Raw genomic sequence first — 16,077 nt, forward strand, 5'->3', positions numbered from 1 at the left:
ACGGATTGATCTATCATATTATGGATTAATTCATTTGTTTGATAGTTCAAATCACAATCTAATATTCAGTTCTATGTAATATAATAAATTTAATAACCGTTTTACATATGCGATGTTAAAGAATATGAAACGAGACTCTTTCTGCAACACACTCAAGATTTGAATTCTAAATGAATATTTTAACGATCGACATCTAATTATGCATATGAATCAAATAATCTACTTCAAAATTAATCGAATGAAATTTAAATATATAAGTTATCAAAAAACAAAAAAAAAAAACTTTGCCCTTCTTCATTAGCGTCTACTTCTTCTTCCACCGACAGCCAGCACGGTAGAAATCTAGCTCCACCAGTGTAGCACTGTCGGTGCCTCTGCTTTTCCATTGCCTCCGACATCGCAACATGCTAGGGCCTTCGTCTTTATATATCTACTTCTGCATGCCCTGCAGCTAACTTTAATGTAGCAACTGGAAAAATATATTTGTTTGGCAAATTCTTCTGAGAATACAATTGCATACATAATCACGTTGTTATACCATAGAAATTTCTAACGGTTTCCTTTTTATGAAAGATGTAATTATATTTTACTGAAAATATCTCTAATATGTTTTATTGTATATATATTGACTCTATATTATAAATTTCTAATGATATTTTTAATATTCACATTTTTTAAATATTGGAATAGTATATAATTATTATATATATATATATATACTCGGTTTAAAAATTAATACCATATTTTGAGACTAAAAAAATATGAATATATCAAATGCACGGCTTGTAGTTTTTAGATTATCAATAGTTTATTATTTAGATAAATTATCATTAAAAATCTTATATGATCAAAAAGTCACCAGGATCAGATTGGTAGTAAAATTTTATTTTACAATTTATCAGGGCCCTTTTTGTAAAAGGCCCCTCCAAAAATTATCGTATGCTGCTTTAAGCGGCGAACACACGGTATTCTTTAGTAAAAGGCGAAAGAATAATTCTGTGCTCACCGCGCAGCTGCGTGATTTGAATGGGCAACGCTCGTAGTAATTTATAGGGTTTCTTACAGGAAGCACGTCAAGCACTGACGATGTGGGACTAAATACTTAGCCGAATTAATCACCGCTGAGACTGGTATCTATCCTTAGGCATGAGTCCCTCCTCCCTCTTCTTCCTCCTTTGCTACCCGAGCTGCTCTTCATAAGGCAAAGTCTCTTCTCCGCTCGCGCAAAACCCTAATCAAACGCCCAGTCACCTTGGTCCCCGATACCCTAGTTCACAAACCCCCAACCTCGATCCCCTTCCCTTTCTTTGTCACTTCCGTGCAATGACAAAAGAGAAGCGATGGATACGTGATTGACAAAATGCTTGCGAAAAGGTATTAAAGAATCCATCTGATATGACAAAGAGACCATTGACATTCTCTCTAGCAGAACTCGCTGCACTTCTCATAATTTTAAAACTTGACAACACAGAAAAATATCAGGATTTATTAAAGAAGTAATCTACTTTTAGCAAATATCACCCATATAACTATTTTTACAATAAATTATAGTATAAAATAATGTATATGATAGTTTAAATATTGAAACTTATTTATTTAAAATAAGTAACTAAATATATTTTAAAAACAATAAGAATATATCTTGTCTGCCGAATCAGTTGCTACGGATCTATTGTTATTAGTGCCGGTTTCCTCCAGGTTTGTCTCGTTCATTTGTTGATATATTCGATTCTTCAGAGAAATAAGAACTAGTAGTCTTTCGTTATCCTTTCCCTTTTTGATCAAATTATGCATAGATTGGCTTATGACACGACGAGAGAAAGTGATTATGTAAACTGGGCGGGAGTATCGATCTCAGTTCATCTATGAATACCACTGAGGTCGCAAAGAATTCGTGAGACTAGATTCGGGTTTGAAAATGTGGGAAACTTGAGGCATTGTTTTCTTATATGAACTAAAAACGGGAAGATTACAACCATTTTCCATGTATCTATGATAACATCTTCCGTGTCTACCTTCTCTTTGGTGTGCTTGGAATGATGTGTGATACAGAAGTAGTACTAAATATGCGATATAACTTTGTGGTTGTCAAATTTTTAGCATAAAGGGGCATCCGTGACATCTTGGCTTTAGGAATTTGTGATGTTATTGTTATCATAAATATTAAGGTTCTTGAGAAGGAACTGATAAATTTTCTTAGAATTTGCTCTTCTGGATTAGCAATCATACTTTTCATTGACAGGGCCAGCAGTTTAAGTTCTTCCTGTCATTTTTAATTGGAGTTACTATAAACCTTAGAAAAAATTGATAAATCTCAGTCAGCCTCATGAACTCAATCCCTGTGTTCCCCATTTAGAAGAAAATTCTTACAAATACATCGTAGCTCTTACCATTGCACCATTGCCCCGGGGACTATTAGAAACCTTAGAACAACAAGAATGTGTAGCTATTAATTGAATAATTATAGAAATATTGAATAAATTTGCAATTTGAAGAAAGTTACAGAAACTCCAACAAAGTCTCCTTTGACCCATGGTTTAAAATTATGTTTCGTGCCATTTCGCCGGGCACTCGACCCTAGGCACCTACACCCACTCAACACCGGCACTAGCATTGCGGGCCGACACGGCTATTAAAATTTAATTCAAATTTAGTAACAGAATTTTATTTTCATCATTAATTTAGCGATAGCATTAAAATTTCATCGCTAAATTAGAATTGTAACCCTCCACCATTTTAATGACTAAAATAAAATATTTATGTTAGATTTAGCGACAGAATTAAAATTGTCGTTATTAATGTAGCGACGATAATAATTTTCCATTGTTAATGGCAATGACAAAAATAAAATTAAATTTTATCACTAAATTCAATTGGTGAAAAAAATATAGCTACCGAAGTATTTGATCCTTAAGTTCGGCCCGCAAAGATTTGATGTACTTAAAAATTAGAGATGAATTACATCCTCAAAACAAAGGAGAAAACATGTATCACTTGCCTGCTGCACCTTACACATTGTCTAAGAAAGAAATGGATATATTTTATTCTAGGTTGAAAAAAATAAAGTTACCAGATGGTTATAACTCAAATATTGATAATTGTGTTTCATTAGAAGAGCGTAAGCTGATTGGACTGAAATCTCATGATTGTCATGTTCTAATGCAACAATTGCTTTCAGTTGCATTGAGAAGTCTTTTACCCAAAGGGCCACGCAATGTTATATTTCTGCTTTGAGCATTTTACAATGAAATATGTCAAAGAGTGTTAGACAGGAACTGTTTAGAACAACTTGAGGAAAATATTGCTGAAACTCTATGCATGTTAGAAAGGTATTTTCCACCTGCTTTCTTTACCATTTCGGTCCATTTGACAATTCATTTAGCAAGAGAAGCTCGCTTGTGTGGACCATTTCGCTTGCTGAAACCGTTTATAGTTTTGTCTGACTGATATAGATGTTATTGATTTGATCTTAAACTTTTTGTAGCAAAGATGATTTTTGTTACTCTGATATATATTAGAATTGTTTGAGCTCTCATTTTATAATTGTGAATGTGATATTGTATGTAGTATTTATCTGTTGGATTTTAAATGCTAGAGATATGATTTTATAATCATTTGTATTTTTATTATATTTGAGTATATAGGAATATTCAGCAGCGCGCGGGTATGCACTTTTCTGCAGCGCGTGAGCGCGTGCTGCCGATGCATTTTTCCACAGCACACCCTTACACGCTGCGAAAAATGCGTATGCACTTTTCCGCAGCGCGCACCCGTGCGCTGTCGAAAATTACAATCACAGCGCGCGCCTGCGCGCTGCGAAAAAGAGCAACGACAGCGTACCCTTGCGCGCTGCGGAAAAGAGCAACGGCAGCGCACCCTTGCGCGCTGCGGAAAAGCGCATCCGCAGCGCACAATTGCGCGCTGCGAAAAGTGCTTAACTTTTAACAGCTTGGAGTTATGCAGCATGCAATGTGCGCTGCGGATAGACTTTTTGCGCGCTGCGGAAAGTCATATTTGTTGTAGTGGCTCCTCATGCAAAGAGCCTCTATGATAGACTAACGTGATTTATCATCTTTTTCAAATTCACTTTGGGGCTGAGACAGTATATATATAACTTTTATTATGATTGATTTTTTTAGATATGTATACATAATTTTTCATTCATTTTGACTCTATGATCTGGATCCTTCCTATCAGCTTCTTCTCTCAACTCTCAAGCAAGAATGAGATTCCAGGACACTTTAAGTTCCGAAAGTGCTGAACTAATCCACAAGCAAAGACATGTTCTCTCCCCCAACCTCATTCTCTCTCTATATATATATATTAAACTTGAAGATCATTCATCAACAAAAACGATCGACAATGGCGGACGAGACCAATGCCGATGCATGCAGCAGCTGGTCTGCTACCATCGTCGGCAAATTGATCCAGTCCTACACCACCGCCACCGACGACGACACAGACAGTGGCCAACCGCAAGACCGGTGGCGCGACTCTCCATTGCTTGGGCATGGCGAGGAGTTGCCCCGCCGTGACCATGTTTGCCGGCCAGTTATCATCGGCAGAGACGGAAGGGCCGTACCAGTGGACATCACATCGTTCGACTTCCCCAGCCAGCCTCTTCCCCAACTCCATCATCATCATCACCACCACCGCCAGCAACAACAACAAGGAGATCCGTATGAGAACATGTCGATCGGAAACATGTTGGAGCGAGGGAAAGAAGAGTACGTACATGGAGTTGGGGAGTTAAAAGGTACTGATGAGGAAGCATGCAGTTATAAGAAGGCCAATGAGTGGTGGAGCAAACCGTGGCCGGTGGTGGAGACGTCGACGTCGACGGCGACGGCGCCATCGCTGATGGAATTGAGTGAGCGATTGAGGTCGAGCGTAGTCAGTGATCAGAGCAGCAAGTCGGACGAGAAGAACGTGGGCAAGTTCGTGTGGTGATTAATTAATTAATTAAAAATTACTAAGATGAAGCTTTAAAAAGGATTCCAGAGACTTTATCTCTAATTTATGTCTTGGTTTGGTTATCGATGTTATGCGTTTCCTTAAAAATAATTACTATGCTAATGCTTGTAATTCAAGAAGATTGTTCTGATATATTAAAATATTATGCTTTGTACAAGGTTTAAAATCTTAATCCATGTCAAGTAAGATTTAAAATCTCAATCTATATCAAGGTTTCGATTCCAGAGGCCGCCGCAACACCAAGACCCTCACAGAGGACCATCATGCCATCACAATATCTCGACCACCTCGGAGGAATATTATGAGGCTGCAACACCACGACCACCGCTAAGGAACGCCGCGGAGTAAAGATGCCCTCAACAACCTCATGAGGCCACTGCAAATTCGCAGCACCCTCACAGTCGCTATGTCGGTATCAGTTCCACGCCAAAATGATAAATATCATCCGTTTCATACGGCATGACATTTCAAATCTTGTTCCCATGTGTTACTACGGCATGACATTTCAAATCTGGCTCCCGTGTGTTATGAGCATGTTATGTTCAGGGTTTGCAAACACTATGTCGATGCTAACAATCGACCTGGATCAATAGGAATCAGACCACTGTAAGGATGCAAGAAGAACTATACAAAGAACATAGTTACCTTATTTCAAGTTACTAAAAAAAACAGCGAAGCCGGGAAACTGATCAATATCTCATCACTTTTATGGACACCAAACTTCACCACACTCGCACAGAGAAAAAAAAAAAAACTGCACTGCATTTTGATGTGTATTCCTGATAATAAGTTTCACCTCAAACAGTAGAGATATAGAATGAGGTCACCAACAATATAATGCAGAGGTTAAATATTAGCGAGTTCATATGATAATATAGTATTACTAGTTGAGGAACCTATTAGATGCAATACTACATCTTCTAATGGCTTCAGATGCCTCATCAGTGGAAAAGCCCATCTCCACTAAAGTCAGCAATTTCTTAACTTCTGCTGAAATATCTGTGAACTCCTGTAAAGCAATTCAGATCCGTAAAACCAGCCAGAGACCATGAAATAAATATATTGATAAGGCTTGTTTTTATAAACACTAATCAGTTTTTCCAATAAGAATAAAGAGAATTGTCCCATAAGCATAATGCATATCAAAGGCAACAATAAAATGCACCCTGAAAAGGACAGCAAAGATGATTACCTCGCCTTCAAAGTTATTTCCATCGGATAGATCATCATGCAAGTTATCCTCTTCAATTGCTGAAATCCAATTATCCTGAATTTGACTTTGTTTTGGGGGAGAATTTTTTAAAGCCTGTTAGACAAAAGACATTTTAGCTCAAACAATTTAAAGCAAAGTATATTATAAATTATTTACCGTGTATGTAAGTAGTGTTTCTAATATTGCTTCAGAATCATTTTCACCTTTACATAATCAATCTGGTTAGATAAAACATCCATTATTGTAGTAATAATGGAGATAAAAGACGGACCATTTTCCTTGATGGCTTTCAATGCCAAATCTTCAGAAAAACCCATTCCCATAAAATGAGAGACCAATTGAGGGCGAGAAGAACCAAGCCTCGCAAACCTTGGAATAATAAGAGTCAGTCGGTCATTCACATACAATTAAAATCAAAAAGATTTCCACAAACCAATAACCACCTTAAATCCTTATTTCAATCCCAAACAAAAAAACCATTATGAATGCTCTGTAAGTGCAATGATGCCCTTGTAGTCGTGTTTGATCTGATGTGTTTAGAAAAAGGTTTATGTTAGGTTTAGTATGTATTTGATGTATGCATTAAGATATGCAGGAATTCTATAGGGAGCGCACAAAGCTTGTGGAGCTTGTGACTCAACAACATATAGTGTGGATGATGGCTTGACATGGCAAAGTTGGGATGCTTAATGGCTTGGAGGTCCGTTGAAGTTCGGAGAAGGATGAATGAGACATCTGCAGAGGACTATAGGATGAGAAACATTAAGGGTGCGTATGATTGGGGTTATCATCCTAATGTTGTTTGATTATTCTTGGTTATGTGATTACTTATAAATTTTAAAATTTTAAATTATCCATTGATCGAGTTTGTCTCCCCTAGATCGAGTTTGTCCATCCATTGAACTCATCCAAGACTATATCATAGTAAAATTTTGATATCTCAAAGCTAAGATACACCTGATCCATAACACAAAATGAAAAATTCACACAAACATAACTTAAGTTCAATCTAAAATGACATTCATCCAAGAAGTTTTGTTCAAATGATAGCATGACTATCCAAAAGTATATCCAAAATATAAGTACCAACAATGTATACCAAAATGACAATCTAATTCAAATAGTTAATTCATTTGGAATGGATCTCAGAGAGCAACTTCAACACATAACTTCTCCTAAATATCTTTGGCAATGCGAAGAAGTTGTCAAGCTTGTATTCATCCTTGAGAATATACTCCCCAACATCCATAATTTGTTGCTCAGAAAATTCAGAAAGTTCTATTAACTCTTCGTATATCTTCTTTTTTCTATGATTATTCTCTGTTTGTTGTTTGAAGTAGTTGGAGATCTCCTCATCAAATTTAGAAACAAAAGTAATATATTTTCGAATCACTCCCACCAAGTCACCTAGAGCATCATCAAACTTCCTTTTTTTCTTTCTGGTTGACTTCTTGTTTGTTGAACAAACTGATGAACTTGGAGTCTCAGATATATTCTGGTTGTCATCATCAAATTCTTCATCTTTGTGACCTTCAGCATATTCTTCTTTTTCAAGCTCAAACGTGTCAATCTCTTCATCACATAGATTTATCTCTTCTACTGTATCAGTTGGGATTTCTGCATTAGCTCCTGTGGCATGATCTTTCCCCCACACAAACATCAAGTCATCAAGGTGGGGGAACTCTTTGTTCCTTAAACCAATAGCAGCTGGATGACTCTAAATTAAAAAATATATAATTAATAAACAAAATTATCAGACCAAAATTACATTCAAAAGATTATCTTTTCACCAAAATTTACATTCAAAGGAAAGTTTGTGATCTATTAAACACAAAAATAGAAAAAGTTACCTTTACCCAATCATCGAAGACATCCTTTGTTGCAATGATACACTTCTCAACATCGTTCCATCCAAATCCACTACTATGATTCAACATCTCGTTGATAGCATGGAATTGCCTCTTCAGTAGCTTGTACCTTGACTGGATATGAGGAATAGCTTTCAGATTGCTGGATGGCAATTTAGCAGCCATGACTTTCTCCAAATGCAGCAAGTACCCAGTTCGAAAACCATTCTCACTCTTCCAAACTGAATTTTTGCTTAACTCAACAAGGCAGTCAACTAAAACAACATCCTCTTGTTTTGTCCACAAGTGTTTGGTGCTCGGTGTTTTTCTTTTGAACTTCGTTGGCATTGAACTTTTTACTTGTTCAGTTGGTGCATCCTTGGTTGTTGTTACTCCTTTTATCCTCTTCTGGCTATGTCCTTCCATTGAAAACTGAAATTAAACCATCCAAATAACACATTATTCTTGCATAAAACATAATCAAATTGTTTAAATAAATAATATACAAATCCAAATACAATCAAATTGTTCAAACATAATAAATCCAAGATACAATTAAATTGTTCAAACTTAATCAAATCAGCAGGTCATCCACTCTCTTTCCTCTCAGATCAGATGGTCAATTATAACACAAACCTGCAATTGCAGGTTGACGAGCATAATCTGATAATTTTCCTCCTTGAGGTTTACTGTGAAACATCCATCTTAAACATCTTCCAACACACATCTTTATCATAAAACGATCTAGTCACTTCTAATTGGAACTGCTTGTACAAGACAAATATCATGTAATCTATGGATCGTTCAGTAAATCAGAGGACTACATGATGATTAGTATATCAATGTAAAAGAAATCAACTTTGCCAACATGTATGATTTACAATAAAAAATATAACCTATGACTAGTTTCATCACAACCAAAACAAGATTGCAGGTGGTCTTCTCACTTCTAATACCCTATTCTTTCTGAAAAAGCATATCAGCAGGTCATCCACTCTCTTTCTCCTCAGTTCAGATGGTTGAGTATAACGTGAACCTATAAAAGCTTAGATTTGAGGCTCAACTGAAGCTAACACATTAAAAGTGAACAAGAGAATTGTAGAATTGAATTATTAGATTAACATAGAGATGGGCTACAATCACTATGGTAATTGTTATGTTGAGAGAAAATGTTAAAAAAATACAATTTATACATTCAAAAAATTATGCCAAGCCTAAAACATCAGAAAGGATCATAGATTCAAAGACATTACCAGCTTCAATCACAGTGGAGTTTACATAGTCCTCACTTGCGACTCCTCTAATAGTCCACAATTCACATGGCGAGACTAAATTGGTGAGCTACAAGTTGACTCGACATTTCTCAAGTAATATCAAACAATTCTTACAAAAACTATATAAGAGTTCCTCAAAATGTGTAACTTGGATCAACATCTCTAAAATCCACGATCAATGCAAAGAGCAATGAGCAACTTTGATAGCCTAGATTTCACGTAGAAAATTCTATTCTCATCTATTTGTCTTATTTTCTTCAGGATTAAATTCACTCACTATAATTTTTATCAATCAAACATGTAGCTCATGACTAATGCAACCAGACACCGCATGTCTAGAATGAAAAAGAAAAAAAATCGAACAATTGCAACAAGAAGAGCAATGATCACTTTGGTGGCTCAAAACGGAACCTCTTCATCTTTCCAAAAATAAACAGGAATGTCTTAGAACCCAGCCAAAAGGTTGCTGATTTCGAACAGATCCAGATAACCACAAAGAAGAAACTAAACAAATCAGCGGAATCTCTATAGATCACCAGATAAAACAACGCAATGAGGAGCGGAGGAGGTAGGGGCGGCGGCGGAGGATGAGGTCAGGGGCGGGCGGCGCGGCGGAGTAAACTGTTAGAGGAGGAGCGGAAGCGGAAGGGGAAGGCTTCGAATCTTGGAAAGCGGAGAGGAGGGTTGCGATCGTTCGCTAGGTGGACGAAGGCTTCGAATCGCCGCCGCCGCCGCTGTTTCGCTCGCGCGATCGGGGACGGGAGTCGGGTTTCGCTCGCGGAGGGTTTCGCGATCGTGGACGTAAGCTCGCGGGGTAATTTTGTAAAGAAAATTACCTTAACCCTGGAATCAATAAAAACCTAAGTTTTCCTTGGTTTTCCAATTCCAAATTGGATGCCCTCTTTTGCTGACGTATGCTGACGTGTCGGACATGAAGCATTACTTGGGAATCGCCGATTACCTAAACCAAACAAGATTTTGGTTGATAACTTTGGATGGATAACCAAGGTAATCACGGATGACCCCCAACCAAACGCACCCTAAGTGGTGTTAGAAAAGCTCATGGAGCTTGACTTAGCGCGACTAAGTTGGTTGGCTCAATAACTCGATGTCTCAATGGCTCGAGGCTTGCTAGAGATCGAGAAAGATGGAATAGGACAGTTGAGAGACTGCAAGATGAGGAGCATTGATGTGGCAGCATTGACGACGGCCTAAAGGAGATGCACTACGTAGGTTAAGTGATGGATGACATGAGAACGACCTAAAAAATGCATTTGAGAGATTTGAGACCTAACGAGGGATGACCTTGGGCAAAGTCAGACTGTAAAAAGTTGTGGAGGTAAATTCTTAAATGAGTTGACAAATTAAGCATCCTAACTTTGGAGTTTAGATATGTTCTTACTTAGGCATAACACTTAACCAAGAAACAAGGTGTTTCAAGGTTGTAATCGAGTTGATTGGAAGTTGATCACAATTAGAGCTGTCAATTTGAATTGGACTCGTTGGGTTGGTCTGACCGCCAAACAATTTAAGCATTGGATTGAAGTTTTATCAACCCATTTAAAGTGAGTCAGGGAGGGCTAGCTCGCTCGAGTTGCAAGTCCAGGCGAGCTGACCCGTGGTGGGCTCGTTTAGCCCGCAGGTTGAGAAGAATTTTTTTTTCCTTTCGAAATTTAAAACTAAAATGGAAAATTTTTAATGCACTCATAGGTTGGTCCACCTAACCTACAATCCAAACTAAAAAATTCTAACATTTTCTATATATATTTTTTTATTTTTTAGTGGGCTCATGGGTTGACCCGCCTACCCTGCAACCCACCTTGAGTTGGATTGGAGATTTCCCAATCCGCTAGGATGGCAGGCTGAACCGATCTCGCTCGCCAAATGATGGGTTTTTAGTTGGCCGGCTCACCCCGCCACCGGTTGACTCGTCTAACAGGTCTAATCCTAATCGAGTAGTGTGTCAAGTCAACTAAGGAGTTGATTCAAGTTGGATTACTCGTGAACAAAATGTTTCTATTTGAAGTTGAGTTAACTTGGCAGTCGATTGTCGAGGATTGAGTTAATTACGCAATAGACTCAATTCCTATTTGAATTTAAAACTAAGATCGTTTGAAAAAGATCTTATCTAGTGGAGTCGACTAAAAATATTTAAGTCAACTAGAATGGTTTCTTATCAACTAGATAAGTCAACTAGAGACAACAACTGATTCGATTCTGTGATCTATGTTTTAGTCAACCGGTGAAAAAATTGAGTCAACTGACATCAAACAAAACAATTGGGTGAAGCTCGTTCAAGCATAGATTGAAGGTTATAAATAGAGGGGCAAGGGGAGCTCGAAAGAACAACAACAAAGCTATTATTCTTAAGTCATTCCATAACTCCACATAGTCTTGATTTTATTTTTATAGTCTTTCATGTTTAGGGCTTAACTTTGTACCTTTAAGCTCTTGATCTTTTTTTATTTATAGTTGTTGGCTTTGTGTTTTGATCTTTTGTAAAAAAGTGGTTGTGTACGAGATTTCTCCACCTATTGTAAGGAGAAAGATAGTGGGTTTTTAGGGATAACTCACCTTAAAATTTCCATAGGCCATAGAGTAGGAATTTGGGTTCCAAACCATGTAAACTTTATTGTGTTAGTGCTTTGTTTTTCCTGTTATATATTTCTAATATTTCCACTACACTTATCTCTCACATTTGGTCTTGCAAGAGAATGCTTTTGAAGTTTTAGGTCAAGCACTACTCACCCCTCATCCCCGAGCCATCCAATCAATCTTATAACGACGCTAATATGTTTATGGTCTCCTATCATGCAAAACATTTGCTCTCTTAAAAAGCTAATCTTTTATAATGATTTTTGTTTAACTTAAAGAATTACTAGCTATCCTAATAATCCAATCTAAACTTCTAAATTCTTGACACTATGACACATGTGGGCATATGAACTTGTTTGCATTGGCTCAATTCCTGCACTGGAATGCTTAGTCAAATTGGAGATGCAGATTTTTGATGATTTACAAGTATTGAAGATGAGAATTCCTACTCGAATACCATGTTAAATGTGATCAAGTGACTTCTAGTCCTAGAAACTTGAGTTTGTCCAACCTATACTCATTTTTTAAAGTTTTACACAACATGCTGAAAAATCACTACTTTGAAAGGTAATTTGGATGTTTATGATATAAAATCAAACACATGGTCTAAGCCTGATTTATTTAATGGGCCTCAGAGCATGTCTTATCTGATTTTCACTAAATTTATGACTTATATGACATCATTGCAATAGTTACTAGTAATAAGTAGATCATGTTTGCCCCTTCTATTGAGGGTCGGCTAAATATATGCTATCTTCATTAACCTTCATGCAAGACTATATCGCTAATAATATTCAAATCAATCAAAACCATTTTTATTATATTGATTAAGTTTTCTTAGTCTCCCTTTATATCCTTACAGCCTTCCATTCTAATTGATTCGACTCTTTTAACTTTTAACTCTAAAACATATTGGTCAGTTTTGAACATGTACACTATCTTGATTTGTTTTCTCTCATTTCATCACTTATTGAAACTACGCCTAGTTACTCCTGGTTCTAATATATTTTTATTGCATTGTTCTTTGATAAAAGGATTTGGGTGACCACAGTCATACCAATGCATTGAAACTAAATTTCTGATAGAAGCCATTACCACCGATGTAGGATTTGTTAAACTCTATGCATCCAAAGGCACATCGCTTCCTTTCAAGCACGCAGAAGGTTGTGCGGGGCACAGCTGCTGCTGTGCTTCAAAGGTACAAGCAAGCATGCATTCTTTCTGCTAACACCACACATCCATCATATCCATCAAACGGACCACCACTCTAACTACTCTAATCGATAAGGTATGATAAGTCATGCCAATTTCCATTAATTTCTCTCCATTTCAACCATCCACTTTTTGTATTTTTAATCATATCTTCTAGGTTAATCCCATGCTGCGCTGAAGAGGGCATCGCTCCAGGAGGGCAACATTGCAAGCGGCATCTCGAGGGGAGCGTGGGTGCATCGGACAGCATGGGGCTAGGGTGGATTGGGGTAAAATATAGAGCTCGCAAACGGGGGATTACCTCAGACGGAGCGGAGGCAGTCTCACTCGGCCAAGGAGGACAAATGACGGCGGCCGCCCCCTTCTCGCCATTGCTCTCCCACTCCCGTCCCTCCTCTGCGTGGTTATCACTTTCGCTCGTCCAATCCTGGAGAACAAAGACTTTGCGATTCATCAAACAAGAAGGAAACGGAAAAGTAAGTACATGCTCACCATCTCCGATCAACTCCGCTCCGAATCCCGCAAGGGCACAAAGGGGCGCGACGCAGAGATCGGTTGGCGAATCTCCAACCGAAGCAGACAAGCGGAGAGCACAACCTCTGAGGAGCCTCTCAATTTTAGGAGGGAGAAGAGAAGGGGACGACCTAAAAAAGGGAAGTGCATTTACATAAATATCCTTGTCTTTTCTACCTCACACGGTTAGCCAGTCAACTTATGAACTCAATCTCTGGGAGTGACCGATCCGGTCCCACAGAAATTTCCCACCGACCACCAAGGTAAATTGGAAAACGCATACGGCGGCCAATCCAAATACCCAGCATCCTTTGATTGTGTTCCCCATTTGGAAGAAAAATTCTTACAAATACGCCGTAGCTGGAAATCAAACCACGGGTCCCTGGGTCACAACCCGGATGTCCTACTGTTGCACCATTGTCCCGGGAACACAGTTAGTCTTAAGACTATTTATGAAGAGGACATTATCTCAATTTCATCTAAATTCGATCCTCACTCACTTTAGCAATTCTATTTCATCTAACCAACTCAACTATACTCCGGGACTACATAAATATCTTTCTCCAACATTGCACAATTATCTATTAACCCTTAATTTTTGACATTATTATATAAATGAAATTGGTAGGGTTGTTAATCAACCAAATCTCTGTGAATAAATTTGATATTCAACTTGATAGAAATTTATTTATATTTATTTAATATATATATAATTAATTAAATAAATAAATTTAAATAATTTATTAAATTAAATAAATAAATTTGAATAACTCATTAATTAAATGAATAAATTTAAATATGCATACGCATAAGAAGAATGGATAAGCTCAAACACCTTATTATCTAAACTATTAAAGGGTTAGTGAGGTGAACTATAGGACAAGTAGCATCAAATAATTACTTGTTTAATAAATTAAAGACTTATGATGCAGTAAACTTTGAAATGATGTGAAAAAATTACATAAAATAAATTTAAAAGGTTTGATGCATCTAAAAAGTCGAAAATGTGAAAAATGGACTCCAACACAAAGAGCATTTATGACATTAGAAAGTCGAAGGTATGAGGGCTTAAAAGATTATGTGAGTAAATAGTAATCTCGAGCTTACACTTTTAGACAACATCATTATCATTATGATAATGTGTTTATGTAGGTAAGGATAGCTCTTTACTAGAGGATTATTTGTCCTAAATTGTAGTTTATAGCTTAGATTAGTCTTAAGACTTTGTAAAAAACTCCTAAGAGATAAGTCTAAGTATGAAAGAAACCTCTAATAATAGATTAGAAGGTTGAATTCATTTAATATCAAAGAATCTGTTGAATAGTTCAGTCAACTTAAGAATTGACGATTGGATACTATAGATCTAAGGGTGAATTGGATTGTTTAATCAACTTAGGATTTATGATTTAAATCTATGTTAAACTCAAATTGATAAAATTTTAATTAAGTTATATTATGTAAAGGCACAAATATAATTTCAAATATTCTATAAAAAAATTAAAGGGAAATATGTTTATTGTACAACCTTTATCTTAATTATTCTATCTTATGACGTGATTTAACTTAGAGGGAAAAACATATATTATAAAGGCTTATATGAATTTTAATTATTTATAGGCAAACAATAATAACAAAAATTAGATATCATGCTCTATATTATATAATACAAGTATAACAATATAGAATAAATATCAATAAAAATTTATAGAGCAGTAAATATGAATTAAAAATTGAGTAATTATATAAATTTGAGCACTTGTACCACAATGTCTTGCATCACCTATACAACATATACGTCTCCAAACAATAATATGATAGCAACAAAATATAACAATGCAAATATGCAAACATGTGTATGTATATGCAAATAGGATTATTACCACCAAGCATAGAATTATTGAGGTCGACTTTAGAGGGATTGCTGAGGTGGTAGATCCATCTTTTTTATAGGTAGAAGCAATACTAATAGATTTAGTTGTATAAAAGTAGCACTACTAAGATTTAGTTGTATTATAAGTAGTACTAGTAATTATATTATTGAGGTTATAAATTTGTATCAAACTCAAATAAAAGGATTACATTTTTATCATAGAAATATGAGCTTCATCACATGTTTGAATACCCCCCCCCCCCCCCCCCCCCCCCCCCCCCCCCCCCCCCTAATATTCCTTATTTATATTTATTATATTTCTTGATTGAATTGTATTTATTAATTTGACTTGTTATGGTGCATATTTAATTAAAGAGGAGCATTAATAGTTGTGTTGTAGTTATGCAACAACTCTACCATTCAAATATCAACTCAATTACACATGTGGGAGCGTTGTGTTATAGTTATGATCGGTCCAAAGGAGCACTTCAAAATGTACTTGCTACGACATTGATCTATATATCCAAATGTTTGAACCTTGATTGATTGAGAGAAAGGTGATGAAATTTATAGTTAAAG

The 16,077-nt window shown here is 36.5% G+C and overlaps 1 protein-coding gene and 1 non-coding gene across 2 annotated transcripts; both read right to left on the reverse strand.

The window, feature by feature from the left end:
- Positions 1–902: 902 nt before the first annotated feature.
- Positions 903–1,015, reverse strand: LOC141816191 (U5 spliceosomal RNA). Its single transcript, XR_012600660.1, has one exon. It is a non-coding gene; the product is annotated as a U5 spliceosomal RNA (small nuclear RNA).
- Positions 1,016–7,185: 6,170 nt separating this feature from the next.
- LOC141816187 (uncharacterized) lies at positions 7,186–13,698 on the reverse strand. Its single transcript, XM_074704019.1, has 4 exons — positions 13,608–13,698; positions 13,417–13,542; positions 8,038–8,466; positions 7,186–7,904 (listed from the first exon to the last, which is right to left on the reverse strand). The coding sequence occupies exons 1-4, from the start codon at positions 13,608–13,610 to the stop codon at positions 7,317–7,319; spliced, it is 1,146 nt and encodes a 381-aa protein (XP_074560120.1). The 5' UTR covers positions 13,611–13,698; the 3' UTR covers positions 7,186–7,316.
- Positions 13,699–16,077: the final 2,379 nt, after the last annotated feature.

This window comes from Curcuma longa, unplaced genomic scaffold (assembly GCF_044706935.1).
Source record: "Curcuma longa cultivar G26 ecotype Majalengka, Jawa Barat unplaced genomic scaffold, ITB_CL_G26_1.1 contig_14793, whole genome shotgun sequence".
NCBI lineage: Eukaryota > Viridiplantae > Streptophyta > Magnoliopsida > Zingiberales > Zingiberaceae > Curcuma > Curcuma longa.